This window comes from Lissotriton vulgaris, chromosome 7 (genome assembly GCF_964263255.1).
Source record: "Lissotriton vulgaris chromosome 7, aLisVul1.2, whole genome shotgun sequence".
Taxonomy (NCBI): domain Eukaryota; kingdom Metazoa; phylum Chordata; class Amphibia; order Caudata; family Salamandridae; genus Lissotriton; species Lissotriton vulgaris.
In genome coordinates, this window is record NC_141695.1 from 419,809,123 (window position 1) to 419,836,442 (window position 27,320).

Consider the following 27,320-nt stretch of genomic DNA (forward strand, 5'->3'; position numbering starts at 1 on the left):
CACTCACTGTCTCATATCACTTTTTCACCCTGGTCCTGATGAAAGCCCATCTGACCTTTCATAGGCAAAAGAAGGCTGAAACATGTCGACCATTTTTTAAGGACTCTTAAAGTGCGGGACATCCATAAATAAATCTCAACATGCACCGCACCCTATTTTTATCCAATATCTCGAATCCAGACTTATTAAATGAACTCCTGGCAGTACGAGTATTTTTTTATAGAAGCAACTTACGACCCCCATAATATCACTGATCACTACTGTTCTAACCAGGGGTACACCTCCGGGTGGAATAAGCATGATCACTAACCCGATGATGATGCAGTCACGTGAATAAGGGGCGGAGAATCAAGATATACCGCTATTTCCATCGTTTACACGTGAATGAGGGTTTTTTATTGGGACACAGAACACGAGATTTGCTAACCCAGGTTATGCAGGACAAGTGATCCATTCCCCACATGATTTTTTGATATAGAACAAAGGAAGCTGAATGGATCACAGCGTCTTCTTTCTCCCTCTCCTTTGATTATTTGGAACTGTAGTCCAGACATTCCAGAGACCATGTAGGAGATTCCAGACCTTTGCATGGTGTTCTGGAAAGATGCACCAACAAGCTACCTGGCGATTAAAAATGCAATAAACAAACAGTGTCTTTATTCGTCAATTACAAATGATCTAGCAGAATTCGTAACAGAAAGGGGCCCACCCGGGTTGGCAACATCATATACAGGGCATACAACACAGCCCTACCTCAGCCAAGCACTTGGAAGGAAAGCACTCAAAAACATCATATGGGCCAGACTAGTGCCCCTCCAAATCAAAGAGCTAAACCCTGGGTGGAGGTCCCTGGAACACAAAATAAGATGCAGACTCTGCAACTATAAAAACGAATCTCTGTTACACATGATTTGCTGTTGCCCTGAGATGCTCCTGCCCCGACGGATCTTTTTAAAACAAATCTGGCTAGGACACGGGGTTCGAACAGTAAAAGAAGCCGTATCGGTACTTTTCTACTGTACCCTTCCAACAGACCTGGCCAAGTTTGGGAAATCCATGGCCAAGCTTCGAAACAGGCTTTCGGAAAATGAAGGGTCAGGCATGATGAAAGTCACCTTAGACCAATAAGCCAACTTGCCCCACAAACCAGACGGATAGGACATCATTTTAACAACTATAATATCTTAACTTAAGCAAGCAAGTCACTATTGTGGACACACTGGTATATGCTTGCTGTTTTTATTCACAGATTCAAATATTAATATATATATTGAGTTTTTATATACTGATTTTGAAAGTTTCATATACAAATTAATTTTTTAGGTCTGCCTTTCTTTTTAAGATGTATTGTAAATGGTTTTAAGTAACTGTGCAATATAAAAATAAAATACTGACAGCATTGGTGTTTTGGACACTTGGAAAGTACAACAATATCTTCAGGAAGCACCTCCTGAAGTTCGGAGAACTTTTGTGAAAAAGCTCCATGAGGTGACTGATCTGATGTAGAGAGTCAAGCCGACTACCTACAACAGCGACCTGGCCTGGATTTCAGGTTTGTCACACTGAAAGCACTGGAGCTCCAGACTTCCAAGATTTGGCCAGGGTTTCTCAGAAAGTTAAGCCAGTGAACCCTCATCAAGTCCAGCCTGCTGTGGAGGAGGTCAAACGATGTCGGACAAAAAGCTCCAGAAAGGTTTTTAACACCTTCAATGCTACAGTGATTCATCATGGTTGCTGCACTCCCTTGAATCCCGTTGTTCATGACGAGCTCAGCTCGTCATGAGCACACGAGCAGTGTACTGCATGACGAGCTGAGCTCATCATGAGCATTGAAGGTGTTAAGTGTGAAGGTAACATTTTGAATAAGGCCTCCTGCTTAGTGCATCCTACCAAGGCTCCATCGCAGCCAGCCTCATACTTTGGCTTTGTCCTGATCAAGTGCATCCAGATTTCCCTGAATGGTGCTCTATGTTTTTAAGCACTATAAAGTGGTTAAGCTTTAAAAAGTCATATTTCAGGTTCCCTGCATTGGATTTTTGTTGTTGTTTTTGGTGTCTATATATTCATGAAAATATTTCCTATTTTTATAAATTGGTGTGGGATTTTTATTCTTTCGTGTCTTACTTATTTGTTTTATTGGTGTTTTTTAAATGCTTTGCACTGGGCCTGCCTGCTCCTTGTCAGCTACCAAGCGATGAGCAAAGGGCTAATTTACTGAGACATTTACTGGACCCTGTATCTTGTTGGTGACCTTATTACTCATGGTAGATGCATACTTACCCCACCAAAACCCCACTTTTCAACAGGAATCTACAAGCCCTTTATACCTTTAGAAGCCCCAAGATATTGGGGATAAAAGGACCCACATTTGGTGTGGATATCTTATGTGGGAAAACAAGTTGTGAAGGTGTAAAAACAAAGTACCCCAAATAGCAAACAAGGAATCCACTGGGGTGGAAAAGCTGTAACTGTTAAGACGTTAAGGTTAAAACATGCCGAAGTCAATGAATGAAGATGGAGCGCTGGCGACTACCACTGATAATTACTTCACATTTTTAAACATGGTGCCAAAGCGTCTGTGTGCTATCCAAAGAAATCCCTTTTGTAAATGCACACATTTACAGACTCCTGGGCAAGACAAGGGTGTTGATGGGACATTAATATCCGTCCGAGGCCTTGGTCAACAATGGATGAGGGGCTCAAAAATTAAATAACTGTCAGTTGTTTCATGCTTTTCAGCAAGAAAACGTGGTGGTGTGGAGGACAACCCACTCGTCCATCCATTGAGTAAGTCGGACATATTGAAATAGAATAAAAACAAATCCTTCCCGTCAGTAGAGATGGAAGGGAAGGGGAACAAACAACCTTCCTTGCCCTAGAACAAGGCTGGTAAGGTGTATTTTTTGAGGGGTAAAAAAATAACCCAATTTAGTCCGAGTAAGGCAGGGGAGGTTGGGGGTTGTGGACGATGCCAGCCACCCGACCCTTGGGTGTGTCAGCACCATGGCAGCTTGTAGCTCATTAGAAGACACAGTAGCTAGTCAGAATGCTGATTTAAAGAACAGCATGCAACATTTGATCATGTTAACACATATATATACAGAATTGCAGCATGCTTAAGGGGCTTATCTTCAAAACGGCTGCATGAAAATACACCGGAAACGGAAAAAGGAAGCAAATGGAGACAATACCCACGCGCCTGCACTTTGGTGCCCTTTCATTCACCTTATGTTTTTTATTTTTCATGGTGAAATTTGCCTATGGGAATGTCCGTCTTAAATCAGAAAAACACGTGCTTGGGAATCAACCCCAAGTACAGGCTAATCAATCGGTGGGAAATTTGTCAAAGTGAAAGGCTGATAATTGCCCTGTGTTTCTTAAAAAAAGTGGTGAACATTAGTTGATAACTGCCTTGGTTCTCATATAACCGTACTCCCCATACAACTCCTTCACCCTCACGCACAAAAAATTGTTTAGGATGGCGCCCTATCACAAAATCCAGTGATCTAAATCTATATATAAAAAAAGCTAACTTAATCAGATAAAGGAAATTGAAGAATCAGGATAAGAATGTCGCTTTACTGATGCAGACTTAAATAATGCCTTTAAGCCACATCACTCACTCTAAATCAATCACTGCCACCGTTCCTCATTCACTTTTTCGTAGGTAAAAGGGGAAAAATAAATTCCACAATCAAAAGGATGGAACCACTGCATGCCCTTGAGAACACTGCCTGTCACTCAAGCATGTAATATATGCTGACCTGACAATCCTAAATCTCACACCGCTGAAAATCTATCTTTCAAAGTAGCACACCTCACCTAAGATCTCAGCAAATCTTTGGGGGCCTCTATCAAATTATTTCTAGACAGGATCCTGGAAACTGCATTTATCACCCAAAAAACAGCATCAAATGAAGTTTAATAATGTACCGAGAAAAGTAATCTCTCTTCTGCCGCAGGGGAGTTCATGGTAGACTAGGACAGAGACAAAATCATGAGCAAAAAAGCATGACAGATGGTTGCGTTTACTCATGGATCTCCCCACCAGGATGGCATTTGGGGACCAATTTGTTGAGGTTAATGCGCCCTGCAGATGGGACTGATGTGATAGGGAGGGCGTGGCTTGATGACACAGTCTGAGCAAATTGCTCTTCATAATTTATATGGAATGTATTTCTGGTACTCAATAAAAAATGAATGAAACAAAACAAATTCTTAGATTTATATAAGGTAAATACATTTTTTTTAATTCTTTGACATGGTGCCATTCTAAAAAGAACGGAGTCAGCTAAACTTTACTAGCCATACGCAATTTGTTCCTAAGGCATTTTGAGGTGAGCTTGACCACGACTTCCACAATGGCAGCGAGATCTCGGATCTTGATAAGACATTGATAAGCTATTACTATTCTCTTAAACTATATATAATTGGTAGTTGTAAGTGGACTAGCACCTGCTGGTCCTAATCTACTGAACTATAAATACCTGGATAGGTAAGTGGCCTGGCCACTGCTATACTTATCTCCTAAACTATACTTAATTAGGTAGATAAGTCACCTGGCCACTGCTGGGCTGACCATAATCTCTTAGACTATAAATATTTGGATTGTTGACAAGTGTCCTGGTCACGGCTACTTCCAGTCTTCTAAACTAAAAGTAATAACAATCTCCTAAACTATGAATATCTGGGTAGATGATAAGTGGCCTGGCCACCGATGATCATAATCTGGGAATAAATAATTGGTTAATTGCTAGCCGCCTGGCCACTGAAAATGCAAGATTAATATAGTGCATTCACTTAAAAGAAGAAAAAAAAACCTTGCCCATACTTCTTCCATTTAGGTGGACATGTTAATGTTAATGTTAAAGGGGGTGCTTCTATAGTGCACGGCTACTCAGAGAAGTGTCCCGGCGCTGTCGGAGCCTCAATAGATTGGGGCTGGATCTGAGAGAGAGAGGAAGATCATTCCACAGCTGCGGGGCGAGGTGTTTAAAAGAGCGCCCACCACAGCGAGCACGACGGATCATGGGAGTGACTGCCTTGGCCTAGGTTGAAGAGCGCAAGGATCTGGATGGAGAGTAAAGGCAGACCCATTTCTGAAGATAGCGGGCGCCTGTACCATGCAGAGCTTTGAATGCAATGGTCAGGGCCTTAAAGGTGATACGCTTCTGCACCACCTGAAGACGCGATAGGAGGTAGTCAGGCAGACCAAGGTAAATAATGTTAGAGTAGTCCAGCCTAGAACCAATCAGGGCCTGGACAGTGATCTTCCTGTGTTCCAAAGATAGAAGCGGCAGGAACTTTCTCAGCATCTTTAGGATGGTAAAGCATTTGCCAACTAGTCCCGACACCTGAGCCCCAAAGGAGAGACAGTTATCAACCTGAATGCCCAGGTTTTTTGCTGCCCCTGAGTCACCAGTGGGAGGGAACATGGCTGCCGGCCACCAAACTTTCCATTTGGGGTCAGCGGGGCAGCCGAAGAAAAGAACCTCGGATTTATCGGAGTTGCACTTGAGGCTGTGCTGACTAAACCAGTCGAACACAGCCCCAAGGCAGCCCCGGATAGATGCCCCATCGAAGTCCTGTCCCCTTTCGCAGGTGAACAGGAGTTGAGTGTAGTCAGCGTACGACACGATCTGAGCCCCAAAGTCCTCCGCAAGTGCCGCCAGTGGGGTCATATAGATATTGAAAAGTGAGGGGCTCAGAATTGAGCCCTGCGGCACTCCGGCCTCCAGAGTCGGCATCGCGGCAGAAAAAGGTGGAGCCCAGATCGTTTGCTGGCGGCCAGTGAGGAACCATCTGAACACCGTTCCCCTTAGACCTATCTCCGAGAGTCTGGATAGGAGGCGGTCATGGGGAACGGTGTCGAAGGCCGCAGATAGGTCAAGCATCACCAGCATAGTATTTCCTCCCCTGTTCAGGGTTTCTCTAATCACTTCAGTGACCTCAAGCAGAGCTGTTTCAGTCCTCAAATTTGAGCGGAAACCAGATTGGGATTTGTGCAAAATGTCACTGAATTCTAAAAAGTGGGACAGGGTGGAATGGACATGTTTTTCGGCCACTTTCGCCAGAGCTGGCAAAAGGGAAATGGGTCTATAGTTGAGATGTAATTCCGGGTTCAGATTGGCTTTCTTCCAAAGGGGCAAAATGAGGGCCTGGTGAAGCTTGAGGTACTTCACCAGTGTTAAGCGGGAGGTTGAGAATGGGGTTAATGAGATGATTAAGGGTAGGGGCCATATGTGCCAGGAATTTAGCAGGGCACGGGTCGAGAGGGGAGCCTGATTTTAGTTTGGAGAGCAGGTCAAGGCAGGACTGGAGAGATAATGGAGGAAAGTTCCAAAGGGAGGGAGTGGTCGGGGTCTGGAGAGGGTCGAGAGATCTTGAGAGGGGAGGGGGTTCTGAGAGGCGGTCCTGAAAGAGATCTGGATAGTCCTGATTTTGTTGGTAAAAAAGTCTGCCAATTCGGAGATCCAGGACTCAGAATGAGTCAGTTTGGGGGTGGACCAGGGGGGGGAGATGAAATCTTTGACTATCTTGAAGATTTCTTTACAGGAGTTGGAGGCGCCATCAATTCTGCTTGCCAGATAAGATTTTTTGCAAGCCGCAATGTCATGGTGATAGTCCCTGGTCAATGCCCTATAGGTTTCTTTGGCGCTGGCGTCATAGAGTTTGCGCCAGGTCCGTACGGCTTGTTTGCATTGTCGTTGTTTTGCGGCAAGAGCCGGAGAGAACCAAGGGGCAGAGGATCTGACTGAGTGCGGCTTTGGCGGAATGGGGGGGGGGGGCGAGGACAGCCAATTGTTGCGTCAGCCAGTCCTGAAGAAGATCGAGATCGGTTACAAGCGATCCTGTTAGTAGGCAAGGGTGGGTTTCAAGGGCCTTGGACAGCATGGCTGGGGAGATATGCTGAAAAGCCCTGGAAGGAAGCGCATCACGTCATTGTCCGTTAGCAACTTTCTTTATAGTAAGGGGGATCTCAAAGTCAGCTAGAAAGTGGTCTGACCACAAAACAGGGGCAAGGGAGGTCAGGACGATAGGGACAGTAGAGAAAATTTGATCTAAAACATGTCCTTTACAGTGAGTGGGGGAGCAAAGGTACGGCAGGAACTGTAAGGCAGATGTGATGTGGTTGAGCTTAATACTGTCCGGGTCGTCCTCCTTATCCATATGGATATTGAAGTCACCCAATAAAAGGCAATGGTCAGACCTAAGGCATAATGTGGAGATCAATGAGTGGAGTTCTTCAAGGAAGGTGCCCATAGGACCAGGGGGTCTGTAGACCAGCAGCCCAGTACAGGATTGATGAGGGGAGAAAGAGAGGGAGAAGGCAAGAACTTCACAGCCTGTGATGTTGTCCACTGGAATAATAGAGCAAGCAATGCTCCTGTCAATGACCAGGGCGACACCACCTCCCTTCCCCTTGACTCTATCTTTCCTGTAGATAACATGGCTCGGGGGGATGGCGCTGGCAATGTCAGGTCCCGTGCCCTCACCCAGCCAGGTTTCAGTCAGGAATAGGCAGTGAGGTCTAGAGTCTGTCAGGAGGTTGTAAATATCAAGCGCATGCTTGCTTAGAGATCTAGTGTTAAGCAATAGACAACTGATGCTAGGAGAGGGAGGGGTTAGAGAGGTGATGCGGCGATCGCCAGGTTGCCAGCCACAAGCCGGACACCTGTTGTTCGACCGATGCGACTTAGGAAAGACCGTAGAACAAGTGTCGTTCGTATGTCTCAGAGCAAGAAGCTCGTCCCTTGTGAAAGTAATCATCCTAAGGAGCACCCTGCCAGTAGGGGCCGTGCCAGGCCGCCTCCGGGACCCTGACGGGCGCAGACGGGCTTTCCTTCGGCGCTCCTTAGGCGCTCCTTAGGCGCCTCCGCAGCGTGCGTCCGCTGCGCGGAGAGGAGCGCACTTAGTTTTAAGGCGTCACTGGCCTTCCGGTGCGAAGCTGCACCACTAGACTGCCGCCCGTGCAACTGCCTACCCCCAACATGGCCGCCACCAAATGCGCGTCAGCAGGTCCCAGGGACTCCCTAAGCACCTCTATGTGCCGTCAGGAAGGCTGGGAAGGCTGCAGGCAGGGCAGCGCGGCACGAAAAAGAAGAGATGCAAGGTAAGGGAAAAGGATTTTTAAAAGTATAGAAAGATCTAAGGTCACCCGGCTTCCGCCTCAGGTGCCTGAAAGTGCGAAGTGCGGAGCAAATAACAAGATAACACAGAAGCTAGTAGTCAGATTTAGAGACTGTGCAAAATAGCATCACAACACAACATGAGGGAAATAGTTAAAAACAAGTGCATCTATTGTATAAAACCGCTAGTATGTCAGCGCTATGCGAGTCACTCACACCCGGCTTCCGCCTCAGGTGAAATGAACAAGCGAGGGTCTAACCAGGGCACTGTCGGCTCGCAGTTTTAAGGCATCACTGGCCGTCCGGTGCGAAGCTGCACCACTAGACTGCCGCACATGCAACTGCCTACCCCCAAGATGGCCACCACCAAATGCGCGTCAGCAGGTCCCAGGGACTCCCTAAGCACCTCTATGTGCCGTCAGGAAGGCTGGGAAGGCTGCAGGCAGGGCAGCGCGGCACGAAAAAGAAGAGATGCAAGGTAAGGCAAAAGGATTTTTAAAAGTATAGAAAGATCTTAGGTCACCCGGCTTCCGCCTCAGGTGCCTGAAAGTGCGAAGTGCGGAGCAAATAACAAGATAACACAGAAGCTAGTAGTCAGCTTTAGAGACTGTGCAAAATAGCATCACAACACAACATGAGGGAAAAAGTTAAAAACAAGTGCATCTATTGTATAAAACCGCTAGTATGTCAGCGCTATGCGAGTCACTCGCACCCGGCTTCCGCCTCAGGTGAAATGAACAAGCGAGGGTCTGGGACATGTCTTGAACATTGCCTTAGCCTTGGAAGATCAAACATCCTAGACTATCCATTATCACTACTGGTTTTTCGGTTAGATACATCTCTTGCTTGACCATTCACACTTAGCTATGGGTGTTAACCATGTAAAAAATTATATGTCGAACATTCCAAATGCCACTGGCAAATTGGGATGGAAGTAAACAGGTAACCACCACAGAACTGTTCCGCGGTTATCATTAACAATGAACAAAATGGGACCGGAACAGCAAAGCATTGATGTATGGAAATGAGTTATACCATACCATGTAACAGCACCCTTCAAGGGTTTGGGTGTTCCAAGACTAGATGTCTCTGCTGTTCTGTCTCCGCCACCACTCTCTGTTAACTGTTGTTAATCAGGAGGGCATTTACAATGCAGTTCAGCATTAGCTCTCAGCCCTGTGTGCGCCCTTTATTAATAAAGTGAACATGTAGGAGTGTTTTCAGAAGTAATCTAGGGATTCCACTGTGATTCGCGCAGGGATGCACCTTCTGAAATGGCTCATGAAAAAACATATGGGGCATATTATCAAAAAACGGCGTTAACATTATCGCCACTTTAGCGGCAGAAAACTGCCACTAAAGCGGCGATAATGAGCTTGATAGTATGCCCTGGAGAATTCCAATAGAAGCCCATGTTGACACCAGAACATGGGCTTCTATTGTTATTCTCAAGGGCATATTATCAAGCCCATTATCGCCGCTTTAGGAACAGTTTTCTGCCGCTAAAACAGCGATAATTTTAACGCCGTTTCTTGATAATATGCCCCTCGGATTTTTCACTAGCAGTATACTTGGGAACATTCCTGTTAAGCTGTAGACTATACAAGATAAGTCCTAAAACAACCAATGTCTTTCAGTGGGAGCACGGCAGGCAAAATACGTATATGGTACTATTGGGTAATAATAGGCAGGATGAAGGATTACATCCTCATGGCCTTGATGCAATCTCTTTATCGGGTTGATGTGATATACCGGTAGGTCGCCTATCTATTACATCCCAAATGAAATGTTCCACGTGGAACATCCCCACTGTTAGCTACAGTAAGGAAAAGGGGAGGTTACAACCTAAAAAAAATGCGAAGTTTAGGGATAGTGTTTCTCAAAATGGAAACATTTTTCCCATAGAGGAATACAAATACCATTGCACAAAACTAATAGCTTTACGGCAGGCAAAATTTGACAATCATGCCCAATTACACCGTGGAAACACCTAAAAGTATACCTGGACACTTGCGACTGCAGCTGCTTTCGAAGAATACTTCAGGAAAGTTTTAGTAACAGATAAAGAGGTGTAAATCTGCATCCACGCGAGGATGTAACCCTGCAGAGATGACTTAAGACTCTTTTGTGAATTGAACCCCCTCTCCTGAAACTAACTTAAGTTAGAGGGTATCATGGGAAGATTCACTTTGAAGAACTGTGCTACCCAGGTCTATTAAGTGATTGCTTTCACCTGAACTCTGGGTAGGTGCCTTGAGAAAATACCTGTTAGTGAATGCATAGTCTCAACTGGAATGGGCCATGGGTCTGACCAATGAGCTTTCATGCAGTTGAGGTGTTCGCCTAAAGACATTCTCTGAAAAGAGCTGCTCTGTGCTGCACATACATTGGAATCATACTAATGCTCTTCCTGGGAGGCAGACCGATGGGAAACATTTGTATGATAAAAAGTGTCTCATTACATACCGTAACTGGAATACAGCCTCAGTTCGTGAGAGGACATGCCTGTACTGAATACATACTCACTTAATCCGTTTCTCCAATGGGTCATTGTCAACTAGTAATGAACGTCTTGGTGAACCAAAGAGATAGAGGTAAGTGACAATATTTCTTTATTTGTATTGAACTTGAATGGAAGTTTGGATTACAGAGGTGGAAGACTTCAAAGGTAAAAGAAGCAGGCATCACTGAAGGAATCATGGTGAAAGACTAACATGATAAGAGGTTAACAAGTCTACAGATAATAAACTGAAATCTGAATGATCACATTTTTAAAAAAAATTTAAATGATCACCTTTCAACCCTATACCCTTCTTTTCTTTGTGTCGTATACAGCAGAAGTCTGCTGTCCATTTGGTTAACATGAGGTTTTTGCATCATGCTTGTACTTCGTAAAAGCCATCGGATTTTGAATAGATTCCTCATGCGGGCTATCCCTAAACCAGGCCCGCCCTTCTTTCAGTGGTTTCAGTTTGCTGTGAAATCTTCAGTTTTGTTGGTAGACTTGTCCACCTCTGAGCATGTGGCTGATCAGGGCTATATGTGGTGACAGAACATTACATTTCCGATTGTAAAATAGAAACTCACGTTGACCAAGAAGGAGATGATGGCCAACCCATTGGGGTTGCGCGAGGCTTCGCTAATGTTGCTGTATAGTTCTTCATTGAAATGGATAAGCTGTACCTGGGGAAAGTAAAGAACAGTAATTACAGACAGTCATAGTCACTGAAAAGCTAAGATGTTGAGGGCTAGAGTACAGAAAAACAATGGCCGCTAAAAGAGTAGAAAGACCGAATTGGACTAAGAAAAAAAAGCCTGGACTGACTGAAGTACCAATGGGAAAGCGGACTCTAAATGATTCTCTGGGTTTCCATCTCGCCAGACCGCCCTATTCCTTCAGGGAGGAATATTTGAAATTCTAGTATGCAAAGAGTGAAGACTAATATCACATTACACAACCCATTATTATGCCACACAATGACAATGTAAGTTCCATGACCAATAAGGCACGAGGCCGCAGGCTGAGTGCCTCTGCTTCAGCACAGGCTTGTAACTTGCAACATCCTTATAATGTACTGAAGGTGGTACTTTAGCCCATATATAACACGAGACATCACAAGATTACTTTTTCTGTGAAGGATTCTGTAGCAGCATATCCCTTTCAAGTACTTTTCACTGTTTAGTGACATTGCCCAGTAATGCAGAACAGTTGGTGGTTCAACTAGATCTTTGGGTAAAAATGGAAAAGGGATAAAGCAGCAAGCAACAAAGTGAAGGAAGCAATCCTTGAACTAATTTCAGCAACTGGTGATTGCTTTGGCCTACATTCCAGTCCATTGTTTTTTGCTCAATCGGCCCCCAGAAACAGAGAGCAGCCATATGCAAATCGGACAGTGTCCTGCTCCAATAGCAACAGTCCAGCTCGAACTGCCATGCCAAGTCCCCTCTGATGAGAGTACAATCAGCCCAAGATCATCAGTGAGCTATAGTTCACGATAAAGAATATTAATACGGAGTTACAACAGTGCATTATATAGCATAGTTGTGCACTGTTGTCATAATTCTGATCATTTTGCAGTTTAGATGTGTCTGTACTGTTACCAGTTTTCTTCAGCTAGACTGAGACTTAGATATAAAAGCAATAATGTTATTAAAGAAGATATAGATATGTTGATATCTAATGGTAACATTGCTTTAAGTAAACCACTTTGTAAGAGGGCCATGTTGGGTGTAGAAGAATGTTAAGTATTGCTCTGGAATGGTAGGGCGGAATCCTGTTAAGGAATATGGGATAAATATTACATGTTTTGATGGTTGCTCCCTAGGTGGACTTGACAACATATCTATGTACTTGAGTGCTAACAAACCAACTCGCATAGACCTTCATTTTACTGATGATGAGGATGGAGTCCAGACCTATACATGCAGAGCTCAATGGATTATCACAATAGGAAAGTTATGACCCGACCATGTACCTCTTGCAGAACTTTTCACTATCAACAGTGTTGTTTGTGCTGTTCCTAGACACCCAAAAATCCAGTATAGTCTTTAAGTATATTGTTGCCTACTATAATATGTGCCAGCAGCTAGGAGTCTAACGGGGTTGACAATGAGGAGGAGAAGTTAGGCTGGTTGTGTATCCTGGAGATGGAGGAAGGTGAGCAGGTCGTGGTCATCTTCATGGTGGCAGTTTTGGATGCAATACTGAGTGATGACTGATGGCTGAAACGGTTACAAGAAGATGACATGTTGTCATCAGTGGTGGGTATTGAGGGTGTCCAAGAGGAGGAAAAACAAATAAGATACAAGGAGCTTACTATCGCGTGGCAGATAAGCTAACGAAGGTGAACAGGACTTTGAGAAGCAAGGTCTGATGGTGCTGCCAATCAGAATAAGTAGAAGATTCTTAAATATATTCTATGAAGGTCGCCTCGGTATGGACAAAATAAAGCATAGGAGATTTGGGGCCAGCATTGAACAAGTTGGTAGAAATTCATCAGAGAAATTATGTAACATAATCTGTCAGTGACAAATATAAAGGTATTTAGCCTAATTCAGCCAGGCCAGTTCAAGTGCGAGAATTACCATGGAGCAAGTGGACATTAGATGTGGAACGTTCATGTGGTTTGCTAGGAGAGGGTCCTACTTTTTCTGTAATAACACATTTGCCTAAGGTGATCTGTTAATGAGATAAGTTCCAAAAAGATTACTGACTTTATCCATGATATTTCCAATCGTGAGGTCATCCTTGATGAGCTGAGGACAGACAATGATACTTCATTAGTTTCTGTGGAAATGGGGGCATACTTGCAGGTGATGGGTGTAAACCATGTGAAACAATTGTAGTACCATCCAAGGAGCAGTGATGTGGTGGAAGGCTTCAACAGAGCAACAAAGATTCACACACATTTGGAATCATTCAATGGTAAAGATTGGAAACTTATTGTGAGAGACATGCAATGCGCTGTTTGCATGACTTCTCATACTAGCACTTCTATATCACCATTTATGCTCTTGCAGTGAAGAGTTGTGGGAACAAGGCTGAAAAAAGAATGGAGGAAAAGGAGAGATGGTGACAAGTCTGTATTTGGGAATGTGATGTGAGATATTCGGCCCAAGAGAAATACAAAGGAGTACATACCTGTTGTTCGAAAGCTTCTGTGAGGGATGTTGCAAAAGTGAATAAGTTTGGTGTGGTTAGGAATATTGAAAGTATGTTTCACAACCCTAAAGTGGAGACTAAGGTGACAACCAACTAGAGGATGGTCATACTTAAAACAAAAAGCAAATTGTCTTTAGTTCATACAGGAGTGAGACAAACAGAGTGTGAATGTCTTGGTGTTAGAAATGGGGGACACTATTTGGCAGAGGTACGTACCTTTGTCCAAATAGGGAGCCTTGCTTCTAGTCAGGGTAAGGGGGATACACTTCTAAAATAGGGAAGGTGATGCACCGGTTCCTTGCTCCTGGAACGGTGATGCGTCAGTTCCTTATCGGAGAAGAGGTGATGCGTCGATTTCGTACTGCTTGGGGAGGTGATGCATCAGTTTCTTACTGCATCCCCCAACGATGCGACAAATTTGCCGCCGCGATGCGACGATCCGGGACGATGCGTGGATTCTTCCAGCTCCCAGCGGAAAACAGTCTCTAGAGCTCCAAACCAACAGCAGCCACCTCTTTTCAGGTCAGAACTCCCAGCAAGGAAGTTCAGTGGGCTGGTGGTGAAGTCTTTGTGTCCCTGAGACTTCAGAACAGGAGGAAAGCTCAGTGTCAAGCCCTTGGAGATATTCCGCAAGCAGGGGAGCAACAAACAGCGAAGTCCTTTTCTTCTTTCCTAGGCAGCAAGTAGCCACTGCAGGCCAACCCCAGAGAGCAAACAGCACAGGAGCAGTATTCCTACTCAGCTTCTCCGGTTCTTCTCCTTGGCAAAGGTTCCTCTTGATTTCCCAGAAGTGATCTAAAAGACTGGTGTCTGGGCCTCTCTTTTTATACCCCAAAATCCTTTGTCATCTGAAGGCAGAGAGTGTCTGTACCCAGCCAAAACCAGTTCTGTGGGGCACTTTGCAAATGCAGAACAACCTCCATTGTCAGTGTGAGCCCTGGCTCCAGACACACCACAGGGGGCGGAGCCATCATTTTGGAAGGCAGGCACAGCCCAATTCAGGTGCAGGTGCTCCTCCTCTAACCACTCCAAATGGAGTGCCAGGCCTATTCGGCCCAGCCCTGACTCATCAGGCTCTCAAGAGCCAATGCTCCTCCCCAGCCCCTGACACTCCAAAGCCAAACATTTAATACAAAAACCTAGCAGAGGCATACTCGATGGCTAAGCAAGAAAATACCTACTTTCTAAAAGTGGTATTTTCATACACAAAAAAACCTAGTAAAAATCACCCTCACAAAAAATACATTGTAACATTCTGAGTTCAGGCATATCAAAATGTATTTTCCTACCTTGTTCCCAGGGGTAGTTATGTTCATAAGATGTACTAAACAAACTCCCAATTCTATCCAATGTGGGCAGGTGTCCTTACAATAGTGAAAAACGAAATTGGCAGTATTTCACTATCAGGACTTGCCACACACATCAGGGTATGTCCTACCTTTCACATTCAATGCACCCTTCCAACAGGGGTACATTGGGCCTACCAGGTGTGACTAACATGTAATAAAAGGGAAGGTTAGGGACTGGCAAGTGTGTGCACTTGCCAAGTCGGAATGGCAGTGCCAGACTGCACACAGGCTCTGCAATGGCAGGCCAGAGTTTACATTTACAGGCTGCTTATGTGAGTGGCACAATCAGTGCTGCAGTCCACTAGCGATTTACAAAAAGGGGGTGGTGATGAACAGAGTGTCTGAGTTAAACAGACCACTCTTACCCAGTCCAAAGATCAGGGCTTGATCCATCACCGTTATTTATCTCACTGCCCCATCCCAGCTCAGAACCTGGCTATATGCAAATCAGTCTGTCCCTGGCCCAGTGCATCATGGGAACAGGGCAGACTAAACTACCAAGCCAATTCTTCACCAGAAAGGAGACAAGCTACCAGGGACCGGTTTCTGGCATTTCAGCCTTCTTCGGCCCGGCTTGCTTGAATCCTGATGGAGCAGTGAGAAAGGGACTCATGTCTGAGTATACCCTGCCACACCTATAGTGGCCAAAAACGATTTACAAAAAGGGGGTGGTGATGAACAGAGTGTCTGAGTTAAACAGACCACTCTTACCCAGTCCAAAGATCAGGGCTTGATCCATCACCGTTATTTATCTCACTGCCCCATCCCAGCTCAGAACCTGGCTATATGCAAATCAGTCTGTCCCTGGCCCAGTGCATCATGGGAACAGGGCAGACTAAACTACCAAGCCAATTCTTCACCAGAAAGGAGACAAGCTACCGGGGACCGGTTTCTGGCATTTCAGCCTTCTTCGGCCCGGCTTGCTTGAATCCTGATGGAGCAGTGAGAAAGGGACTCATGTCTGAGTATACCCTGCCACACCTATAGTGGCCAAAAACGATTTACAAAAAGGGGGTGGTGATGAACAGAGTGTCTGAGTTAAACAGACCACTCTTACCCAGTCCAAAGATCAGGGCTTGATCCATCACCGTTATTTATCTCACTGCCCCATCCCAGCTCAGAACCTGGCTATATGCAAATCAGTCTGTCCCTGGCCCAGTGCATCATGGGAACAGGGCAGACTAAACTACCAAGCCAATTCTTCACCAGAAAGGAGACAAGCTACCGGGGACCGGTTTCTGGCATTTCAGCCTTCTTCGGCCCGGCTTGCTTGAATCCTGATGGAGCAGTGAGAAAGGGACTCATGTCTGAGTATACCCTGCCACACCTATAGTGGCCAAAAACGATTTACAAAAAGGGGGTGGTGATGAACAGAGTGTCTGAGTTAAACAGACCACTCTTACCCAGTCCAAAGATCAGGGCTTGATCCATCACCGTTATTTATCTCACTGCCCCATCCCAGCTCAGAACCTGGCTATATGCAAATCAGTCTGTCCCTGGCCCAGTGCATCATGGGAACAGGGCAGACTAAACTACCAAGCCAATTCTTCACCAGAAAGGAGACAAGCTACCGGGGACCGGTTTCTGGCATTTCAGCCTTCTTCGGCCCGGCTTGCTTGAATCCTGATGGAGCAGTGAGAAAGGGACTCATGTCTGAGTATACCCTGCCACACCTATAGTGGCCAAAAACGATTTACAAAAAGGGGGTGGTGATGAACAGAGTGTCTGAGTTAAACAGACCACTCTTACCCAGTCCAAAGATCAGGGCTTGATCCATCACCGTTATTTATCTCACTGCCCCATCCCAGCTCAGAACCTGGCTATATGCAAATCAGTCTGTCCCTGGCCCAGTGCATCATGGGAACAGGGCAGACTAAACTACCAAGCCAATTCTTCACCAGAAAGGAGACAAGCTACCGGGGACCGGTTTCTGGCATTTCAGCCTTCTTCGGCCCGGCTTGCTTGAATCCTGATGGAGCAGTGAGAAAGGGACTCATGTCTGAGTATACCCTGCCACACCTATAGTGGCCAAAAACGATTTACAAAAAGGGGGTGGTGATGAACAGAGTGTCTGAGTTAAACAGACCACTCTTACCCAGTCCAAAGATCAGGGCTTGATCCATCACCGTTATTTATCTCACTGCCCCATCCCAGCTCAGAACCTGGCTATATGCAAATCAGTCTGTCCCTGGCCCAGTGCATCATGGGAACAGGGCAGACTAAACTACCAAGCCAATTCTTCACCAGAAAGGAGACAAGCTACCGGGGACCGGTTTCTGGCATTTCAGCCTTCTTCGGCCCGGCTTGCTTGAATCCTGATGGAGCAGTGAGAAAGGGACTCATGTCTGAGTATACCCTGCCACACCTATAGTGGCCAAAAACGATTTACAAAAAGGGGGTGGTGATGAACAGAGTGTCTGAGTTAAACAGACCACTCTTACCCAGTCCAAAGATCAGGGCTTGATCCATCACCGTTATTTATCTCACTGCCCCATCCCAGCTCAGAACCTGGCTATATGCAAATCAGTCTGTCCCTGGCCCAGTGCATCATGGGAACAGGGCAGACTAAACTACCAAGCCAATTCTTCACCAGAAAGGAGACAAGCTACCGGGGACCGGTTTCTGGCATTTCAGCCTTCTTCGGCCCGGCTTGCTTGAATCCTGATGGAGCAGTGAGAAAGGGACTCATGTCTGAGTATACCCTGCCACACCTATAGTGGCCAAAAACGATTTACAAAAAGGGGGTGGTGATGAACAGAGTGTCTGAGTTAAACAGACCACTCTTACCCAGTCCAAAGATCAGGGCTTGATCCATCACCGTTATTTATCTCACTGCCCCATCCCAGCTCAGAACCTGGCTATATGCAAATCAGTCTGTCCCTGGCCCAGTGCATCATGGGAACAGGGCAGACTAAACTACCAAGCCAATTCTTCACCAGAAAGGAGACAAGCTACCGGGGACCGGTTTCTGGCATTTCAGCCTTCTTCGGCCCGGCTTGCTTGAATCCTGATGGAGCAGTGAGAAAGGGACTCATGTCTGAGTATACCCTGCCACACCTATAGTGGCCAAAAACGATTTACAAAAAGGGGGTGGTGATGAACAGAGTGTCTGAGTTAAACAGACCACTCTTACCCAGTCCAAAGATCAGGGCTTGATCCATCACCGTTATTTATCCCACTGCCCCATCCCAGCTCAGAACCTGGCTATATGCAAATCAGTCTGTCCCTGGCCCAGTGCATCATGGGAACAGGGCAGACTAAACTACCAAGCCAATTCTTCACCAGAAAGGAGACAAGCTACCGGGGACCGGTTTCTGGCATTTCAGCCTTCTTCGGCCCGGCTTGCTTGAATCCTGATGGAGCAGTGAGAAAGGGACTCATGTCTGAGTATACCCTGCCACACCTATAGTGGCCAAAAACGATTTACAAAAAGGGGGTGGTGATGAACAGAGTGTCTGAGTTAAACAGACCACTCTTACCCAGTCCAAAGATCAGGGCTTGATCCATCACCGTTATTTATCTCACTGCCCCATCCCAGCTCAGAACCTGGCTATATGCAAATCAGTCTGTCCCTGGCCCAGTGCATCATGGGAACAGGGCAGACTAAACTACCAAGCCAATTCTTCACCAGAAAGGAGACAAGCTACCGGGGACCGGTTTCTGGCATTTCAGCCTTCTTCGGCCCGGCTTGCTTGAATCCTGATGGAGCAGTGAGAAAGGGACTCATGTCTGAGTATACCCTGCCACACCTATAGTGGCCAAAAACGATTTACAAAAAGGGGGTGGTGATGAACAGAGTGTCTGAGTTAAACAGACCACTCTTACCCAGTCCAAAGATCAGGGCTTGATCCATCACCGTTATTTATCTCACTGCCCCATCCCAGCTCAGAACCTGGCTATATGCAAATCAGTCTGTCCCTGGCCCAGTGCATCATGGGAACAGGGCAGACTAAACTACCAAGCCAATTCTTCACCAGAAAGGAGACAAGCTACCGGGGACCGGTTTCTGGCATTTCAGCCTTCTTCGGCCCGGCTTGCTTGAATCCTGATGGAGCAGTGAGAAAGGGACTCATGTCTGAGTATACCCTGCCACACCTATAGTGGCCAAAAACGATTTACAAAAAGGGGGTGGTGATGAACAGAGTGTCTGAGTTAAACAGACCACTCTTACCCAGTCCAAAGATCAGGGCTTGATCCATCACCGTTATTTATCTCACTGCCCCATCCCAGCTCAGAACCTGGCTATATGCAAATCAGTCTGTCCCTGGCCCAGTGCATCATGGGAACAGGGCAGACTAAACTACCAAGCCAATTCTTCACCAGAAAGGAGACAAGCTACCGGGGACCGGTTTCTGGCATTTCAGCCTTCTTCGGCCCGGCTTGCTTGAATCCTGATGGAGCAGTGAGAAAGGGACTCATGTCTGAGTATACCCTGCCACACCTATAGTGGCCAAAAACGATTTACAAAAAGGGGGTGGTGATGAACAGAGTGTCTGAGTTAAACAGACCACTCTTACCCAGTCCAAAGATCAGGGCTTGATCCATCACCGTTATTTATCTCACTGCCCCATCCCAGCTCAGAACCTGGCTATATGCAAATCAGTCTGTCCCTGGCCCAGTGCATCATGGGAACAGGGCAGACTAAACTACCAAGCCAATTCTTCACCAGAAAGGAGACAAGCTACCGGGGACCGGTTTCTGGCATTTCAGCCTTCTTCGGCCCGGCTTGCTTGAATCCTGATGGAGCAGTGAGAAAGGGACTCATGTCTGAGTATACCCTGCCACACCTATAGTGGCCAAAAACGATTTACAAAAAGGGGGTGGTGATGAACAGAGTGTCTGAGTTAAACAGACCACTCTTACCCAGTCCAAAGATCAGGGCTTGATCCATCACCGTTATTTATCTCACTGCCCCATCCCAGCTCAGAACCTGGCTATATGCAAATCAGTCTGTCCCTGGCCCAGTGCATCATGGGAACAGGGCAGACTAAACTACCAAGCCAATTCTTCACCAGAAAGGAGACAAGCTACCGGGGACCGGTTTCTGGCATTTCAGCCTTCTTCGGCCCGGCTTGCTTGAATCCTGATGGAGCAGTGAGAAAGGGACTCATGTCTGAGTATACCCTGCCACACCTATAGTGGCCAAAAACGATTTACAAAAAGGGGGTGGTGATGAACAGAGTGTCTGAGTTAAACAGACCACTCTTACCCAGTCCAAAGATCAGGGCTTGATCCATCACCGTTATTTATCTCACTGCCCCATCCCAGCTCAGAACCTGGCTATATGCAAATCAGTCTGTCCCTGGCCCAGTGCATCATGGGAACAGGGCAGACTAAACTACCAAGCCACTTCTTCACCAGAAAGGAGACAAGCTACCGGGGACCGGTTTCTGGCATTTCAGCCTTCTTCGGCCCGGCTTGCTTGAATCCTGATGGAGCAGTGAGAAAGGGACTCATGTCTGAGTATACCCTGCCACACCTATAGTGGCCAAAAACGATTTACAAAAAGGGGGTGGTGATGAACAGAGTGTCTGAGTTAAACAGACCACTCTTACCCAGTCCAAAGATCAGGGCTTGATCCATCACCGTTATTTATCTCACTGCCCCATCCCAGCTCAGAACCTGGCTATATGCAAATCAGTCTGTCCCTGGCCCAGTGCATCATGGGAACAGGGCAGACTAAACTACCAAGCCAATTCTTCACCAGAAAGGAGACAAGCTACCGGGGACCGGTTTCTGGCATTTCAGCCTTCTTCGGCCCGGCTTGCTTGAATCCTGATGGAGCAGTGAGAAAGGGACTCATGTCTGAGTATACCCTGCCACACCTATAGTGGCCAAAAACGATTTACAAAAAGGGGGTGGTGATGAACAGAGTGTCTGAGTTAAACAGACCACTCTTACCCAGTCCAAAGATCAGGGCTTGATCCATCACCGTTATTTATCTCACTGCCCCATCCCAGCTCAGAACCTGGCTATATGCAAATCAGTCTGTCCCTGGCCCAGTGCATCATGGGAACAGGGCAGACTAAACTACCAAGCCAATTCTTCACCAGAAAGGAGACAAGCTACCGGGGACCGGTTTCTGGCATTTCAGCCTTCTTCGGCCCGGCTTGCTTGAATCCTGATGGAGCAGTGAGAAAGGGACTCATGTCTGAGTATACCCTGCCACACCTATAGTGGCCAAAAACGATTTACAAAAAGGGGGTGGTGATGAACAGAGTGTCTGAGTTAAACAGACCACTCTTACCCAGTCCAAAGATCAGGGCTTGATCCATCACCGTTATTTATCTCACTGCCCCATCCCAGCTCAGAACCTGGCTATATGCAAATCAGTCTGTCCCTGGCCCAGTGCATCATGGGAACAGGGCAGACTAAACTACCAAGCCAATTCTTCACCAGAAAGGAGACAAGCTACCGGGGACCGGTTTCTGGCATTTCAGCCTTCTTCGGCCCGGCTTGCTTGAATTCTGATGGAGCAGTGAGAAAGGGACTCATGTCTGAGTATACCCTGCCACACCTATAGTGGCCAAAAACGATTTACAAAAAGGGGGTGGTGATGAACAGAGTGTCTGAGTTAAACAGACCACTCTTACCCAGTCCAAAGATCAGGGCTTGATCCATCACCGTTATTTATCTCACTGCCCCATCCCAGCTCAGAACCTGGCTATATGCAAATCAGTCTGTCCCTGGCCCAGTGCATCATGGGAACAGGGCAGACTAAACTACCAAGCCAATTCTTCACCAGAAAGGAGACAAGCTACCGGGGACCGGTTTCTGGCATTTCAGCCTTCTTCGGCCCGGCTTGCTTGAATCCTGATGGAGCAGTGAGAAAGGGACTCATGTCTGAGTATACCCTGCCACACCTATAGTGGCCAAAAACGATTTACAAAAAGGGGGTGGTGATGAACAGAGTGTCTGAGTTAAACAGACCACTCTTACCCAGTCCAAAGATCAGGGCTTGATCCATCACCGTTATTTATCTCACTGCCCCATCCCAGCTCAGAACCTGGCTATATGCAAATCAGTCTGTCCCTGGCCCAGTGCATCATGGGAACAGGGCAGACTAAACTACCAAGCCAATTCTTCACCAGAAAGGAGACAAGCTACCGGGGACCGGTTTCTGGCATTTCAGCCTTCTTCGGCCCGGCTTGCTTGAATCCTGATGGAGCAGTGAGAAAGGGACTCATGTCTGAGTATACCCTGCCACACCTATAGTGGCCAAAAACGATTTACAAAAAGGGGGTGGTGATGAACAGAGTGTCTGAGTTAAACAGACCACTCTTACCCAGTCCAAAGATCAGGGCGTGATCCATCACCGTTATTTATCTCACTGCCCCATCCCAGCTCAGAACCTGGCTATATGCAAATCAGTCTGTCCCTGGCCCAGTGCATCATGGGAACAGGGCAGACTAAACTACCAAGCCAATTCTTCACCAGAAAGGAGACAAGCTACCGGGGACCGGTTTCTGGCATTTCAGCCTTCTTCGGCCCGGCTTGCTTGAATCCTGATGGAGCAGTGAGAAAGGGACTCATGTCTGAGTATACCCTGCCACACCTATAGTGGCCAAAAACGATTTACAAAAAGGGGGTGGTGATGAACAGAGTGTCTGAGTTAAACAGACCACTCTTACCCAGTCCAAAGATCAGGGCTTGATCCATCACCGTTATTTATCTCACTGCCCCATCCCAGCTCAGAACCTGGCTATATGCAAATCAGTCTGTCCCTGGCCCAGTGCATCATGGGAACAGGGCAGACTAAACTACCAAGCCAATTCTTCACCAGAAAGGAGACAAGCTACCGGGGACCGGTTTCTGGCATTTCAGCCTTCTTCGGCCCGGCTTGCTTGAATCCTGATGGAGCAGTGAGAAAGGGACTCATGTCTGAGTATACCCTGCCACACCTATAGTGGCCAAAAACGATTTACAAAAAGGGGGTGGTGATGAACAGAGTGTCTGAGTTAAACAGACCACTCTTACCCAGTCCAAAGATCAGGGCTTGATCCATCACCGTTATTTATCTCACTGCCCCATCCCAGCTCAGAACCTGGCTATATGCAAATCAGTCTGTCCCTGGCCCAGTGCATCATGGGAACAGGGCAGACTAAACTACCAAGCCAATTCTTCACCAGAAAGGAGACAAGCTACCGGGGACCGGTTTCTGGCATTTCAGCCTTCTTCGGCCCGGCTTGCTTGAATCCTGATGGAGCAGTGAGAAAGGGACTCATGTCTGAGTATACCCTGCCACACCTATAGTGGCCAAAAACGATTTACAAAAAGGGGGTGGTGATGAACAGAGTGTCTGAGTTAAACAGACCACTCTTACCCAGTCCAAAGATCAGGGCTTGATCCATCACCGTTATTTATCGCACTGCCCCATCCCAGCTCAGAACCTGGCTATATGCAAATCAGTCTGTCCCTGGCCCAGTGCATCATGGGAACAGGGCAGACTAAACTACCAAGCCAATTCTTCACCAGAAAGGAGACAAGCTACCGGGGACCGGTTTCTGGCATTTCAGCCTTCTTCGGCCCGGCTTGCTTGAATCCTGATGGAGCAGTGAGAAAGGGACTCATGTCTGAGTATACCCTGCCACACCTATAGTGGCCAAAAACGATTTACAAAAAGGGGGTGGTGATGAACAGAGTGTCTGAGTTAAACAGACCACTCTTACCCAGTCCAAAGATCAGGGCTTGATCCATCACCGTTATTTATCTCACTGCCCCATCCCAGCTCAGAACCTGGCTATATGCAAGTCCACTAGCAGCATTTGATTTATATGCCCTGGGCACACACAATGCACTGTACTGGGTCTGACTAGTAAATCAAATATGCCAATCATGGAATCACCAATCCATAACAACAATTATCAAAGGGAACACTTGCACAACGGCACTCAACAGCAGTGGTAAAGTACCCAAAGCATCTAGACCAGCAAAACAAAGTCCAACACACAGCTAAAACACAGGAAGCAAAAGGCAAAAATACAGGGGAAACCCACGTCAATGGTGCCAGGTCCAATACTTGGTCAAGACAAAAGAATAATGCTTGATAATGAATCCACTAAGCATCCATCTTGTATTTAGTAGGTACCTGGGAGAGTACGTCCAAAAAGTGGAAAGTTGTTAGTGCAAGCATTTTATCCTTTTATAGTTATTTGTCACATTTATAATGTAATGGTTTGTGTGAACCAAAAGGAAAGTGGATGCGTTCGGCCTAGAGTAGCGTTCTGTACTGTTCTGGAATGATAGGGTGGAATCTTGTAGGGAAAAGTGGATGAAATGTTTCATACTTTGACAGTCTCTGCCTGGGTATGGTTGCTTGCATACCTATTCACTTGAGTGCTAGTAAATCAACTTGCACTGACCTGTCAAACCCCTCTTCATTCCAGGCCCGTTATATAAGACTCCCAATTGTTACGACTTCAGAAGGAGATGGGTTCAGAAAGAATTGGTGTGGGGCTACAGGGGAATAAGGAGAGTCTCTCAGATGGAAGAGGCAGTCACAGAAAGGGCTGTTTTGTCCTAATAGTGCGGTTCTTTGGTATGGATCGCCTTGTATATTGTTGACAGTGACTTGAATATGCTGCATGGAACAGACATAGGCACATTCTCTAAAACAAGTCCACCAACAAAGGGGCACTGGTACTCAACCCGTGACACAGGGTATGGCATGGGAGCAATGAATCTGATACAGTGACAGAGAGACAATGGCACGCAAGCTGGGACAAAGACTGAAACTGGGGCACTGAGACTGAGGAACTGACACTGATGCCGGGGCAGTACCACTGACACAGGATTCTAGCACCAGCAGGGGATACAGATAGAAGAACACAGAGACCAGGAAACTGGCACTGAAGTATACATCATCCCTGACCAAGGAATGCTAGTGACAACAGGCGTACTCTGATACTGTGACACAGATGCTGGGCTAAAGATATTACGAAGGGCACAGTGAAAGAGAGGCAGCAACACTTACATGAAACATGAGCAGTGACATGGAAACACTGATTTTGCAACACTGACACTAATGCAGGTGCGCTGACATGGACATATAGACACTGACAGGGGGCATTGACACCGAGCCACTGCTATGGGAACAGTGACTTAGAGGCAACAATACTGACAGGACATTAGCATTGCAATAGGCATACTAAGGTCAACATTTAGTACAATTTGTGTAGATGTTCGGGCGACACAAGCAATAGCCTATATCTCACCTCTGTAAAGGCCCTCATCCACAGCATGAAATTGTATTGTGCCCCACTAATGCCCATGCAAACTTGAGTAATATGGGCCTAAAGATGCTTCTCAGGCACATAAATGGGGGTATTACACAGGGATGGGACACTGATACACAGACACTGCCAGTGAAATGTGCTCCAACCCTCAAACAGATATTCTTGACACCGGGACACTGATGATGGAACTCTGATACAGGGAAAATGACACCAAGATACAAACACATACATATGGCCACTAGTGCAGAAATGCAGACACTGACAGGGACCCTGGCTCTAGCTTTTACCCACCCACATAGGCATGCCAACTCGGAGATGCTGGCACTGGAAGGTACACTGACATTGTGACCGTTACTTAACATTTAAATACTTGAACACTGACACTGAGATGCTGACAGGAGGACATTGACAGAGTGGACATAAGCATTGATATAGGCACTGACACTATGGCCCTAATACATGGACACTAACACAGGGCATCAGTACAACACTAACATGGGGGCAATGGCTTGCATGCTAATTCACTGACACTAGGATACTTACATTTTAACACAGGTACATACACTAACTGAAGGATGCTGATAATAGGACTTTGCCTCCTTCATTGGAACAGCAATGCATACATATTAACATGTTAATACTGACACTGTGGTACCTACCTTTACAGTAGGTCATTAGTGCTGATGCTGGGGCATTTACACTTGATCCCTATCATGTGCAAATCCATACACGGACAGTGGCATACCAACATTAGTATTCAAACGCTTATGCATGGGTAGTCTTGGAGACATGGACATTAGCATAAGGACTTACATAGTGACACAAGAACAGTTACATGGAGCGTTTGAATACTAGTGTTGGTATGCCACTGTCCGTGTATGGATCTTAGAAAATCCAAACAACTCATCAGCTGTTGAATTTATTGCTGACTTAGCTTCCCTTAATCTAAATCTACTCGATTCGGGACCCACTCACTCAGACCATTATTTGGTTAGGTTCTCGATTCAAGTTGACACACTAACGGTTGAGGGTACATCGGAACAACCCAAGTTCATTAGAAACTGGAAAAAACTTGATATAGATACTCTGAATACCTTTCTAAATTCACATACTCCTTGTTCTGAACAATCTGTCCATTACTTTTCTGTAGCAGTGCAGAAATGGCTTATGACTGCAATAGACACCTGCCTATCGAGAACCAAATTAAAATGCAAAGGACATAGAACCCCCGCCCCATGGTTCACGGAACCATTGAAACTAGAAAAAGCGAAATGTAAAACCTCTGAACGTATATGGAGGAAAACATATTCATTGGAAGCAAAAAAAATGTACAGAAACAAATTAAATAAGTATCACACTCTCTGTAATAAGGCACAAGCAGATTTTGTGAGCTCCAAGATTGTGGAGGCCTTAAACCGGTCAAAAGCTCTTTTTAAAATGGTGAAGGAACTGGCGGGCTCTAAAACACTACCTACTCCACCAGATTTGAGCAAGCAGCAATGTGATTTATTGGCCACTTTTCTCTGTTGGTAAAGTAGACAAAATCTATCAAGGTATAGAAGTTGCCCAGAGCAAAGGCCATGTAACAGATGTTTCCTCACGAGATTCCTCGACTTACACTCCATCTATGAACATAGACACATCTGTCTCTCATAACTCCAGCAAAACTCTGGAGTGCTGGCCGAGGCTTTACACTAATACTGTATCCAAGCTACTTAATACAATTAACTCTAGTTCCCCAAAAGACCCCTTACCTTGCCAGGTACTTAAAAAACTTGATACGGGGTCATTGGACATTATTACAGACCTTCTAAATGTGTCCCTTCAAGAGGAGATCGTCCCTAAGGAATGGAAACATGCTATGATTCATCCCTTAATAAAAAAGGCTGGAGCTGACCCAAATCTTCCTTCCAATTTTCGCCCCATCTCCTTACTACCGGTATTT

The 27,320-nt window shown here is 46.1% G+C and overlaps 1 protein-coding gene across 1 annotated transcript in view; it reads right to left on the reverse strand.

Moving 5' to 3' along the window:
• The window catches only part of CA11 (carbonic anhydrase 11 (inactive)), a 768,903-nt gene that overhangs the window by 39,308 nt on the left and 702,275 nt on the right, over positions 1 to 27,320 (reverse strand). The window contains exon 5 of the mRNA XM_086928698.1: positions 11,217 to 11,312. Coding sequence (XP_086784824.1) covers positions 11,217 to 11,312 — 96 coding nt within the window. The remainder of the gene's footprint in view (positions 1 to 11,216; positions 11,313 to 27,320) is intronic.